The sequence below is a fragment of the Styela clava genome, chromosome 7 (genome assembly GCF_964204865.1).
Source record: "Styela clava chromosome 7, kaStyClav1.hap1.2, whole genome shotgun sequence".
Classification (NCBI taxonomy): Eukaryota; Metazoa; Chordata; class Ascidiacea; order Stolidobranchia; family Styelidae; genus Styela; species Styela clava.
In genome coordinates this window covers 21,775,194-21,787,824 of record NC_135256.1, presented here as the reverse complement: position 1 = coordinate 21,787,824, position 12,631 = coordinate 21,775,194, and the positions used below count along the sequence as shown (strand labels likewise).

The 12,631-nt window shown below is 35.0% G+C and overlaps 2 protein-coding genes across 2 annotated transcripts; both read left to right on the top strand.

The window, feature by feature from the left end:
• The first annotated feature begins 3,154 nt into the window (after positions 1-3,154).
• On the top strand, positions 3,155-4,588 carry LOC120328700 (leucine-rich repeat-containing protein 28-like). Its single transcript, XM_039395233.2, has one exon. It carries the CDS (start codon positions 3,227-3,229, stop codon positions 4,343-4,345), a length of 1,119 nt encoding a protein of 372 aa, XP_039251167.2. The 5' UTR covers positions 3,155-3,226; the 3' UTR covers positions 4,346-4,588.
• A 41-nt stretch (positions 4,589-4,629) lies between these two features.
• Positions 4,630-10,918, top strand: LOC120328689 (phosphatidylinositol 4,5-bisphosphate 3-kinase catalytic subunit alpha isoform-like). The gene is made up of 2 exons (XM_039395219.2): positions 4,630-7,706; positions 8,537-10,918. The coding sequence occupies exons 1-2, from the start codon at positions 4,630-4,632 to the stop codon at positions 8,634-8,636; spliced, it is 3,177 nt and encodes a 1,058-aa protein (XP_039251153.2). The 3' UTR covers positions 8,637-10,918.
• Positions 10,919-12,631: the final 1,713 nt, after the last annotated feature.

Below are 12,631 nucleotides of genomic sequence, written 5' to 3'. Positions count from 1 at the left end.
TAAATAGCCAATATATATGTTAAATTATCCAAGTCAGTTGGAATACTATATAAGCTTCGACAATTTACTTCCCTTACCACTTTACGCATGATCTACTACTACTCTTTATTTCAAACCCATATTGAATATGGCATAGTGGCATGGGTTTATCGGATAAGACTTTATTGCATCGCGCCGAAATTTTACAGAACCGAAAATTCCGCGCTATTTCAAATGTTGGTTACCGCACTCATCTTAGTCCTATTTTCCATAGCCTTCATATAATTAAAATGGCAGATGTTTATAAAGTCGAAGTGTTGGAATCAATGCATCAACACCACAACAAAAAATTCCCCCAAACATTCACCAACTATTTCACGAAGCAGAGTGATGTTCGCTCATATGGTACACGGTCCTCTGCCAGATGCTCTTATTATGTTACTCTATTTCTCACAAACTTACTCAAAACTCAATCAAATTTGTTGGTGTCAAACTATGGACCTTTCCCCGAGCATCGACTGCCTTGTTTACTCCGTGACATTGGCCAATCAGCAAGATGCAAAAAGTGACGTAACAATGCTCCCTTTTCGCATCCGCTCAGACACTTTTCTCACTCAGACAGATTTTCAAGCGTGGTCGTAAACATTACTTCGTTTTCGCGTTTTTGAACTCTATTCGTTAGTTTCAAGTCGTGTTTTGGAAACTTAAATATAAATCAGATAATTCAATGATTACTTCGTCTTACTAGGAGTTTTAATTTATTTACAGTAATAAAAAATTAGTGTAGAAATAGCTGTGATAGACTAGGCTAAAATTCTTCACCGGTACTTTTAAAAAACAGATTGTTGTATGCGATGAATCATAATGATGATTTAAAACACATACTCCATTTTACAGGCGCCAACTCGCAAAAGCACTCTTAAAATAGCCCCGAAAATTTTGCAATGATAAAGTATAGGAAAAAATTTTCGGGGTTCAAAGGTCCACGGAATTCGCTTCCTGATAGTACTCGAACAATGAGTTATAATTTAGGATAGGATTTACATAATTATCCCGGGGGAGAGGAAAGCCGACAAGACGGCTTATCCATATGGCGAACCACGGCCTCTCGTCCGGTTACCATTCCGAGTCGGGTATGGGATTAGTTATATTGTTTTGTTTTCGGAAGCATGGACTTGGTGGTGGAGGAAGCCGTAACCGACCAGCGGTTACGTGAAACACCCAACGACGGCGAGGAGTCCAGCAATCCTCTCGCACATAATCATCCCTGCATGAGATTCGAACCTGCGAACCCACGCAGAGTAATTAGAGGTGCGGTGGCGAGCGTATTCCTAACGCTTAGCCCGTTGAGCCACACCGCCGCGCCAAGCATGCCTTTATTTTACACTCTATTTCTTGATTCTTACCAGTAATCCAAAGAGACTTTCAGGTGACGTGACTAAAATTTCATTTCCCATACACTTCATCCGTTTGTGTTCTTCTATTATATGACTGCAGCCTCATTCAGAAAAGTTGTGCATCATTTACTTTGCTGTTATCTGTTTCATGCTTGGCATTGTCTATTTCTGACCACTTATCATGTGACATTAGCTAGATGCAAATATGTTTTTATCCCAGGTATTTTATAGAGCCAATAAGTTAATTGTCTGTCGACCGCTTTCATAACGACCCTCGTTGCTGGTTGGCAGGGTCATTTCTTATGCTAGGCATATTAGTCAGCAAAATTTTGCTGTGCTTGCACTCATCGAGTCATATCCTGTTCACTAAATGTCGCTAATGAGCCATCTATACCAGGTATATAAGGACTTTGATCTATACGAAATATATTACAATGGTTTTCTCACTAATCTGTTGAACTTCTGATGATTGTGCAAGTTAAGCTAATATATTGTTTCCTCGCCGAGTTTTTCGCGACCCCTCATCAATGGCTAGATTCAATGTTTTCCGTTTTTTTTTTGTCATTTTATGTGTGTTTATTGTTTTACGTTGATTTCTGCACGATAAAAATAAATATCTGAATCTGTACGCGGGGATTGCTGTTTCATCAAGCTATTCGCAATTAGTATGGTGATGGAATTTAGATAAATTATATTTTCAAACAGAATAAAAATAATAAATACGAAAAAAAAGAAATTAGAATAAAAAATAGGAACTGCAATAAAAGATAAGAATTGTTTGCCACACCGTTTTCATAATTATAAATAAAATTTCCCAAACAAGAGTGAACAGTATTTGATATGAAGACAAATAAGGTATTTCGCCAAGCTGATTATAACTGGAGTCACCTCTGAAAGTACCTGACTTCTATTCTTGATAACCCATACAATCCAATAACCCCTTCTCCCATCACACTCTCATACATGTTTCAGCTTAATATGAACTAATTGTTCAATCAGCCTGTTAACTAAATCAGAGGTGCTGTGGCAAGCGCGTTTTACGCTCAGCAGGATGCGCACACCGCAGATGAACGAGTACACATTGCAGCATTGCCACTCGACGATTGTCGAGAAAAAAATGCGAGATCGGGTTTGCTGCCATACCAGCATACCACAGTTTTACCAACGAGTCAGCGCGGTTCGCCTTCCCTGCCCTTAGTTGTGGGTCCAGGCCGAGCTCTACGAGTTATGTTTTAGGTTTTTTAATAGAAAGATAACTCAGTTGTTTTCTATATTTATGTTTTGCCCATTAAACAGTTGTTCCACATACTGTATTTCATTATTTACTGTATATTAATGTCAGCATGCTTGCCTTGTGCTGTTGTGTGCTGTCAGTTTTTTGCATCGCAGTTCAGCGGTCAAGTTTGAAAAAGATTTAGAGACCAGGAGGCTGGGTACCGTACTGTAACATCGCATATCATTTCTAACTGTCTGATTACCGGTACTGGATTAGGACATAAGTTATCAGTACATTAAAATTACTTAGCTTACTTGTCTATGATACATTATTTTATTTCTGACAGTTTCAGATTAAATTTATTATGGAAAAATATGAGAGTCAAGCCACACGTATGAAAAAAATGTTGATATTCGGTAGTTTTGGTTTTAACTGGATTGAAGTTTAGTTTTATAAATCTTTTTTCTGTCTTTACAGCTAGACTATATGTAGATAAAATTTTGTAGCAAAAAAACTTTGAAGTGTTCATTTGGTATTCTTATTTCTTCTAATTATTGTTTTATTTTTCCATTTGATACTAGGTAAATCTGTACATAGTTTCTTTTTAATAATTGAAGTTAATTATTGGATTCAAATGAATGATAATTGTTGTTGCCATCCTTCATGGTTACGTGCTGTTACTGAAAATGGAATTGTTTTATTAAATTATGGAAATCTGGAGAATTTACCAACAAACAGACTGTGTAGCAAGCATCGGTTGCTTGCAAAAATGTTTTATGTTAAACGAAATAGAATAAAAGAGCTACCTGTGGACATTTCCTTGCAATATCCTGAAATAACTGAAATATATTTAACATCGAATCAACTTTGTAGTTTGCCACAAAGCATTGGTGACTTGATAAACTTGAGAAATTTAGATGTTTGTGACAATGAACTTGAATACCTTCCAGACTCCATAACCACATTGGAAAATCTTAAACAATTAAGGGTAAGGCATAACATACTCAAATCTTTGCCTTACAACATTGGAAATGCTTCATCTTTGGAAGTTTTAGATGCTTCTCATAATGAGTTGCGTTCTGTTCCATGCTCAATTGGTAATTGCAAAGATATTTATCAGTTATTATTAAGTAATAATCGTTTATATTCATTGCCTCGACAAGTATGTTTTCTTACTCATCTTGAGCAATTATCGATCACCTCTAATTGTATATCAAACCTCCCTATGGATCTTGGAAAACATTCCACTCTGAGTATTATAGAAATGGGAAATAATCCTTTGCTGCACTTCTGTCCCTCATACTTTTTATCTAAATATTGTCATTTTGATGGATGTGCTCAAGTTGAGATTGGCCGTGAGCATGATTTTCATGATGTCACTCTTGCTCAGATAACTTCGAGGGATTCATATACCATTAGTCTTCCATCCCATGTTAAATCATATGCTTCAATAAAAATTGTGCCGTCACTTATGGAAATAACAAGCCGTATTGTCAATTTTTTCTCAGAGAGGCAACATCTTCTTATTTCAGAAAATGATCTCTCAGGGGATATTTTTGATCGTCTTGAGTCACCCCTCGGTCATTGTTATTATTGTTCAAAACCTATTTTTTGGTCATGTTATGCTGTGGTAAATAAAGCTTCACCCTGTAAATTAAGGCATTCAATGTCAATAAAAAATTTTTATTTTTTATCATATTTTTGTTCACCAGAATGTCTTTTACTTCATTTATTCTTACAAATTGATGAATAATTTCTACTGTTTTTATGAATTTTTACTTACCGTATATTAACATATGTCTATGTTTCATTTCATACTTTTAGAAAAAAGTTTTAATTTATAGCTCCATTTGGAACAATTCTATGCCCGCCAATAAGACCAATTACTGTGCAAAATAGCATACCTTTCTTGACTCAGTCATTTCCTAAACAATTTGACATACGGTATATATTTTAAGTTCTAATCTTATCAGCTTGATTATTCTTGATTTTAAAGTTAATTTAGTAATAGTCAATATTCCCCAAACACCCCAGAACATGGCTCCATCAAGTGGATATTCATCTGCTTCAGGGGAGTTGTGGGGCTTACCCTTGATGCCAAGTAAAATTGTAATGGATATGCTTTTACCAAATGGGATCTACCTAACTCTGGAGGCTGCAAGGGAGTCAACATTACTGGATCTAAAAGATGATGTCTGGGCACAGGCACGACAATATCCTTTGTATGAATCTTTAATGGAACCTGCTTCTTATATTTTTGTCGGAATCACACAAGATGCAGAATGTGAAGAGTTCTATAACGAAAAAAGACGTTTGTGTGATCTTCATCTATTCCAACCTATTTTACGCCTCGTTGAAGCAGAAGGTAACGTCAAAGAAAAGATATTGAAACATGAGATACGACAAGCGATTGGTATGTCTACAGATGAATTTGATCGTATCAAATGTCAAGAAGTTGATGACTTTCGCAGAGACATGTCAGTGCATTGTAAGAATGTAATTGAAAATAGAAGAGACAGTTCAGATGATTGTGCTCTGATCAAATACAGATATCCTCCTGCTGTTGAGTCTTCGCCTACCTTGCCTCTACACACCAAAAATAAACTTTTGAGACAGAAATTGGTGGTTATACGAATATGGGACAAAGATGATGAAAGGCAAGTTAAATATTCAGTCAGGGTTCCGTACAATGCCACACCAGCTGATGTTCTTATGGAAGTTGTAAAGAAAAGTGTCCGTAATTGTAAAGATACCTATCCTCCTGAAACCCGGTCCTTGTCCACTAAAGAGCTTGAAAGCATTTATGTGTTAAAAGTATGTGGTGTGAATGAGTTCATTATTGGTAGCTATCCAATATGTCAATACAAATATATTCGCCAGTGTGTGAATAGATCCGAGTATCCTGATTTGACTGTTCGACTTACAAAGGACATTGTTAGAGACATTGACCCTGGACTTTTTTATTTACAACCACAAATAGCGAAGTGTAAAATTACAACTCCTAATGATTCATCAAAATTTATTTGCAGTGATACGTCATTTCGAATACGTGTTTTGTCTGCCGCTTATGTGAACACGAAAGAACAAGATCGTACTTTCGTGTTTTTAAACTTATATCATGGCAATACACCGCTTTGTCATTCTCAGAAAACGCAGGCAATGGCGTGCCCACCAAAATGGAATGAAACTCTTGAATGCGATATATCTTTACGAGATATGCCTCGAAGTACCAAACTGTGCATGGCTATTTGTGTTCTAAAGCGCAAGAGAGATGAATGTTGGCCACTGGCTTGGGCGAACATTCCCATATATGATTATAGAGGATGTCACTTGCAAGGCAGACATACGGTACATCTGTGGTCTACTTCTCATTTGACTGAAGACTTACTCAATCCACTTGGAGTATCAGGACCAAATCCATGCAAAGATTCTCCAAGTTTAGAATTGGAGTTTTGTGACCTTGGACCGGAAGTTCGATTTCCACTTGAATCACAGATTGTTGACAATTGTCTGAGATCTTCTGGTGATGGGGCTGAAGGTTCAGATTATTTTAAATTTGATATGATGGATATTAACTCTCATGTAGATGAAGAATCAGTGCTTCAAATCAAAGATATCGTCAGTCGTGATCCTTTGTATGAACTGTCTGATAATGAGAAAGACTTGATGTGGAACAATCGTAAAGCATGTATGCAAATACCAGAATCTTTACCCAAACTTTTACAATCTGTCAAATGGGAGAATAGGAATGAGGTTTCACAAATATATATGTTGCTCAAGCATTGGCAACTACTGCCTCCAGAGATTGCACTAGAGTTGCTTGATAGTAAATATCCTGATCCGAATGTACGAACATTTTCAACCAAATGCCTCCAGCAAACTTTGAGCAATGATGATTTGCTGAAATATTTGTTACAGTTAGTCACAGCCCTGAAATTTGAACCTTACCTCAACAATGCTTTGGTTAAATTTTTACTCTCAAAAGCCATATTGAATTTACATGTTGGACATTACCTGTTTTGGCACCTAAAAGCAGAAATGCACAACAGCAAAATAGCGTTAAAATTTGGTTTAATTTTAGAGACATTTTGCAGAGCATGTGGGTCATATCTTACTGAGATTATGAGACAGACCGAGATGCTTGAAAAGCTTATTAATTTAAACACCATCATGAAGAATGAAGACACGGTTTCATGTAAAGTTTTCAGAGATCATCTGAATAAAACAGATTTTCGTGAAATATTCCAACACAACACCAACCCATTAAATCCTTCCCAGCAATTAGGTGCATTAGTAACAGAACAATCAGAAGTGAAAACTTCTGCTAAAAGACCATTCATTTTGAAATGGTATAATGAAGATTCACTTGCAACTTTTTTCCAACCAATGTGGGGAATTTTGTTTAAAAATGGCGATGACCTACGGCAAGACATGTTAACGTTACAAATCCTCAAAGTGATGGATGATATATGGCAGCAAGACGGCCTCGATATGTGCATCACCCCATATAAATGTATATCGATGGGATTTGAAGTAGGTATGATTGAAATTATACCTGATTCTGAAACAGTTATGAGCATTCAGAAAAAGGGAGGTGTAGTAGGTTCTTTGCAACTGAAGTCTGGAATGCTACATCAGTGGTTAAAAGACAATAACGTTGGTGATCTTCAGTATGAAAAAGCTGTGAAAAATTTTACATATTCGTTTGCTGGATACTGTGTTGCAACTTTTATACTTGGTATAGGAGATCGACATAATGATAACATTATGGTCAAGAAAAACGGACAACTTTTTCACATTGATTTTGGACATTTTCTTAACCACAAAAAGAAAAAATATGGAATTAAACGCGAGAGAGTCCCGTTTGTTTTGACAGATGACTTTTTGAAAGTAATCTGTAAAGGTGCTAATGATATCACAAAAACAGAAGAATATGCAGATTTTCAGGACTTGTGTTGCAGAGCATATTTATCTATTCGACATAGATCACAACTAGTTCTCAACCTTCTATCTATGATGATGGGAGCTGAAATTCCAGAGCTTTCTTCACTTGAAGACTTAGAATATGTCAGGAGTTCTTTGGCAGTTCAAACCTCTGAATCGGATGCATTGAGGTTAGTGGGGATTCAATCATTTTAAAATATCCAGTATTATAAAATATGTTACTAGAATTTTTTTATGTGGTAATAGGATAATAGTTCTTCTATTAACACATAATGACCAAATAAATATGTTGGATGACAATTGCGAAAAACAATGAGCTGAAAGAGATAACTATGTTGCCAAATATGGTGTTATTGAAATAGCAATTTTCCAAAATAATTTTCAGGTATAACTGCAAATCTGCAATAATAAAATAGCATCCAAGTATGAGCTTCCATAAATGAGATTAAAAATATGATTGGAATACCCGGATATGATCGCAATTGCATAACATATTACATAACTACCAATATGTATTTTCATAATTAGTAGGATATACAACAGCACACTAACTACCGGTAACTATATACAGAGTGTTAAAAAAGTAACACAAAATTTTTTGTCATTGCAACAAATCATGTCACAGATAGCAATTCCAATTAAACTCTTAACATAGAAAGCTGATTTATCATACTTGACTTTCAACACACTCAGTTTTAGAATCTTCTTTTTAAATCCTGGTTATCATAGTTATCACTTTGTAACTCTATTATTTTCGCGATTGGCCAGAGGTGTGTGTTCGGTTTATCCTAAACTTTTCTGCGACTTTTTCCCTATTCCAGATTTCTCTCTTGTATTTTTATTTGCAGTTGTGATGTTTTCGTTGGAAATGAAATTGGACTGATAATTTTTTACAGAACTTGAATAGTTTCTAATTGTTCTGTTCCAAAGTAAAACATCCCGCACATATATTTTATGGTGATTGCTGGGTAATTTTTCCATTCTCATATTTTTTTTTCAGACATTTCAGAGATTGCATGAGTACTGCTCATAGTGGACGTTGGACTACAAGAGTTGATTGGGTTTGTCATGCAGTTAGTCAAGGTGTTTTTAAGAACTGAAATCTCTTGTTCCTTGCAAACAAGGCTTCCGACACACAGCTGTCCAGGAGATTTATCTACAGTTATAAGAGATGTTTTTCAGGCATCCTTTTTTGGTTTTCACAGATTGACTTGGTATGGTTAATGTTATGGTACCAAAATGATGACTTCAAAGGAGCAATAATTCATTTGTAGAATTGATTGGAAAAAGGTTTGGAAATATATGAACGGTACATAAGGATTGGGCATGATATGAAGCTTAGCTTTTTTACCAGAATTGACCCACAGCGCCAACTTATTTTTTATCACTAGGATTGCTAACTGGGTTCTGAGTAGTATTTGTAAATGTTGAATGTTTAATTCTTAATAATTGTTTCAAATAATTGCATTTTAACGTTTATTTTATATTTGCTTTGTATATCAAGTTTTTACATTCTATATTTTTTTTCGTGGTATTTGCAGAGACGCAGTGATGACTGTTGCTTTGCCTTCGGTGTTACTTTTTTGTGTTCAGATTATGGTTGCACTTGTTTTACCACGGTTCATTGCTTCTACCTGCAGATGTAGTGTTATAGATTGTGCCATCTCACCTGATTTTAGATATCTTACTTTCCATTTGAAGTATTCAACAGCCTGCGTGCTTAATGTTATGAATACTTAGTACAAATGTGTTACTTTTGCAGTTGCAGTGCCATCCAGCATTATGATGGATAAACAAGGTAGCTATTTTTTTATTCAGTGACCAAGGTGCCCTCAGGTTTTATTCTGTGCCTTATATTTATTTTTTTTACGAAGCAAATATTAGTACTATTTAAAAGTGATAATAAAGGTTTATTATTTCTTGGGTTGTTAACACCATGTAAAACACCATTCGGATAATACAAACAGGAAGAAGATAATGTGGTGAACTACTGACTGAAAAAAATGCGCTTTTTGAAAAAAATAAATCAAATGTTATTTAGAAACGACTCTGCTTTTTCAATTGGAATGAGTATCTTATTTTTTCAACACTACTCTCTAGTATGTAAAGGCTGTATCTGTTAGTAATTGGCTGACTGATCTTGAGATAGTTTTTCATCGTTGGAACAATTTTTTAGATGTATATGTGCACACTTGTTTGTTAGAAGTTGCATATGAACTAATTGTTTTATGGATCCTACTTGGTTCCCAGCATGGAAAATCCTCTTTACAAAAGACGATTACTGATTTGTTATTATGCCCTAAAATTTATGTTGGCCTGTCAAATTTTGCTTATTGGACATTTGGGTGTTATTTTTTCTTCAGAGAATGTTGCCAAGAATTGCAGTTATGCCCTAAAATTTATGTTGGCCTATCAAATTTTGCTTATTGGACATTTGGGTGATAATTTTTCTTCAGAGAATGTTGCCAAGAATTGCAGTTTAAATAGTAGATTAAATTGAATGTTTTATTCTATGGCATGCTGCTGGACCTGGTTTTCCAAAGAGGGTTATTTTAAATTGTAAGGGAATTTGCACTCCTGACGGGAGTTGTTCAAACAGATATTACGCTATAAAATGAATATACTTAACCTGTATTTATATTGGTTAAATCAATGTTTGTGGTGTTCACCATGTTTGTGGTTTTGTTTTTTGGTGCTTTAATATACATGCTTTCAAGAATTATGTTCCTATGTTAGTGCTATATATAAATGAAATTTTTTCTATTGATATTATGTAAATAGTGGTTCTTTGTATTTTTATGTGCTCTTTTCACTGCATTACACAACACTTTGTTGTAAATGAACAATTTGTGTAAATTGTTCTTGTTTCCATCCCTATCTTAAGGTAGAAATTGCAGTTACCTAATCAACATTCAAGAGTAAAATATTTGAAGTTGGACGGGAATTTCATGCCGTCCTGCATATCGCCTCAACTGCTAAATATTAGAATAGCTAAATATGCATTGTTTAAAGCAAAGAATAGAAGACACTCTTAATTAAAATATGTTAGCTCTGGTGTTGATATGAAATATCTTCAAGAGAAAATGACCTATCATTTTAAGATTGAAGTAACCCAAGTTGCAAACAGAACACAATTTGGTTGCACAATATTATTGTCTATTTTAATATTAAACTAAAGATTAATTAGGATAGGATTTTGTTATGTATCTCACTTTTTGCTCTGGTTGTGCGCCATTCCCAGGTGCTATTTGTTTGCATATGGTTAGAGCTTTCTAGCCAAACTATTATACATATTGTTTCGTTCTGACTCTTTTCCTTTTCCATACGTTTATAAATTGTTCTTTATTGCTCATCTGCGAAGTAAAGTACTTTGACATATGTGTTTGCGAAATTTACAGACATGGGTAGTTCTTCAGATTTCTCTCTGTGTCATCAAATATGTGTGGAAACCCCACAAAACACCTGGTGAGCTAATGATTTTGGGTACCAGCGAAAATTGATGGAGAAGTCATGGGGTTCAGTATACAGAACTCGATATCCACATTTCGGTAAAATGGCAATATGCGATGAAAATGGCTGTCCCCGTTTTGGTACAAAATTTATAAAGAAATAATCTAGCCTAATTGTTGCCAAAATGATATTTAACGTATTTTTTTATTAATTTCTTTCATTAAAAATGCTTCTGGGACTGGGATATCAAAAACACTAAAGAAATAGTGCTAGATTGTGTTTTAATAAAAGTTTCATGCTCCTTTATATCGAAATTTCCCACAAAAACCTGGTTTGGGAGAATCCCCCCCTTCACAAAATCTAAAAAGGAACAATATAATTTTCTTAAAGTATATATCAGTAGCTAATTAACAAGATATCTGGGGGGAAAAAATTCTGTAACGGAGTGTTGTGATTTCGTTTCTAAAAAATAAGTTATAGGATAAAGAAAAGACCCCAGAATATTAAAAAATTATATATTTCATAGGTTCGTTGTGTAGATAAATTAATAGTAAAATCCTTCAAGTCCGCTACGAGCTGATGAACAATTCAGCTGAGATTCACCAAATAATTAGAGTGGTGAACAGCTGTAATAACATTGTATATGGTCCCGACAACTACTATTTACTGTGATCGGACGTGCTGTTGAGCTATTTTTTACCTCCAAATTTGAATTAGTTTTGTGTTGAGGCTGGTCTGGTACAAATACGTTTGAGATATGTATATGCTACGTTTGCTTTATCACATGGTAACTGACATATTTGGTATTTCCCTTGAATAGCTGTTCGCATTTTGACAATTGCATGTGAATGCACTCTTTTCTTTATATGGGATCTCCTTATTACACATGCACGCATGCGTGGTGGTTGTGAACAATATAATATATATAGTGACTGCAAGATTACTAATTATTGTAACTAGGCGACCAGTTGAGATATATTGGATTCTCCCCTTGAAATTCTAATTTGCTGTCGGTGATTTTGAATTGATGTGGTTTTCTATCCTTTAATGTAAACATGTATTTTGTGTTTGGGTGAGGTAATGGTGTGGAGTTGACTTGTAGGGCAATGTATAGATAGCGTGATGTGATCAAATTTGGGTTCTTTCGCACGGTGTGATAATTTCTTCTTCACCCCAAACAGAATTTCGCCTTGGACCCTCCAACTTTCAATATAAAATGATAAGCATTAAATTATAAATACCTGCTAAAATCAATTGAACCACTTTATTAGTCCCTAAATAATGGTTCATCTTATTATGTTTCCTTATAAGCAATGCAATCTTTGAAACATCTATTCGCAGATTTGTTTTTCTGGCCGCTTCACGATGATCAAATGAAGTCTACAACAAAAAATTTACAAAAACTCTGATGAATTTTCCATGTTAATTTCGGGTAATCCTGTGAAATAACAACCGTAATTCTTATATCCTTGTCTGAACTCAATGCCTATGAATGGGAAAATCGTTGCTCACACCCTTGGAAATCAATATATTCCTACCTCAGGGCCACACTACCCCAATTAACTATATTTTATTATACTGTTACCGGCAACACCTAATTAATATTTAATGTAATCTGGACTATAATTTGGCGAATGAAGTGGTC

Bases quoted from the DNA above. Each gene is read 5' to 3' on its own strand.
- LOC120328700 (XM_039395233.2), top strand. From the start codon at position 3,227: ATGAATGATAATTGTTGTTGCCATCCTTCATGGTTACGTGCTGTTACT.
- LOC120328689 (XM_039395219.2), top strand. From the start codon at position 4,630: ATGGCTCCATCAAGTGGATATTCATCTGCTTCAGGGGAGTTGTGGGGC. The intron at 7,707-8,536 runs GTTAGTGGGGAT...TTTTTTTTTCAG, and splicing joins TCTGAATCGGATGCATTGAG to ACATTTCAGAGATTGCATGA.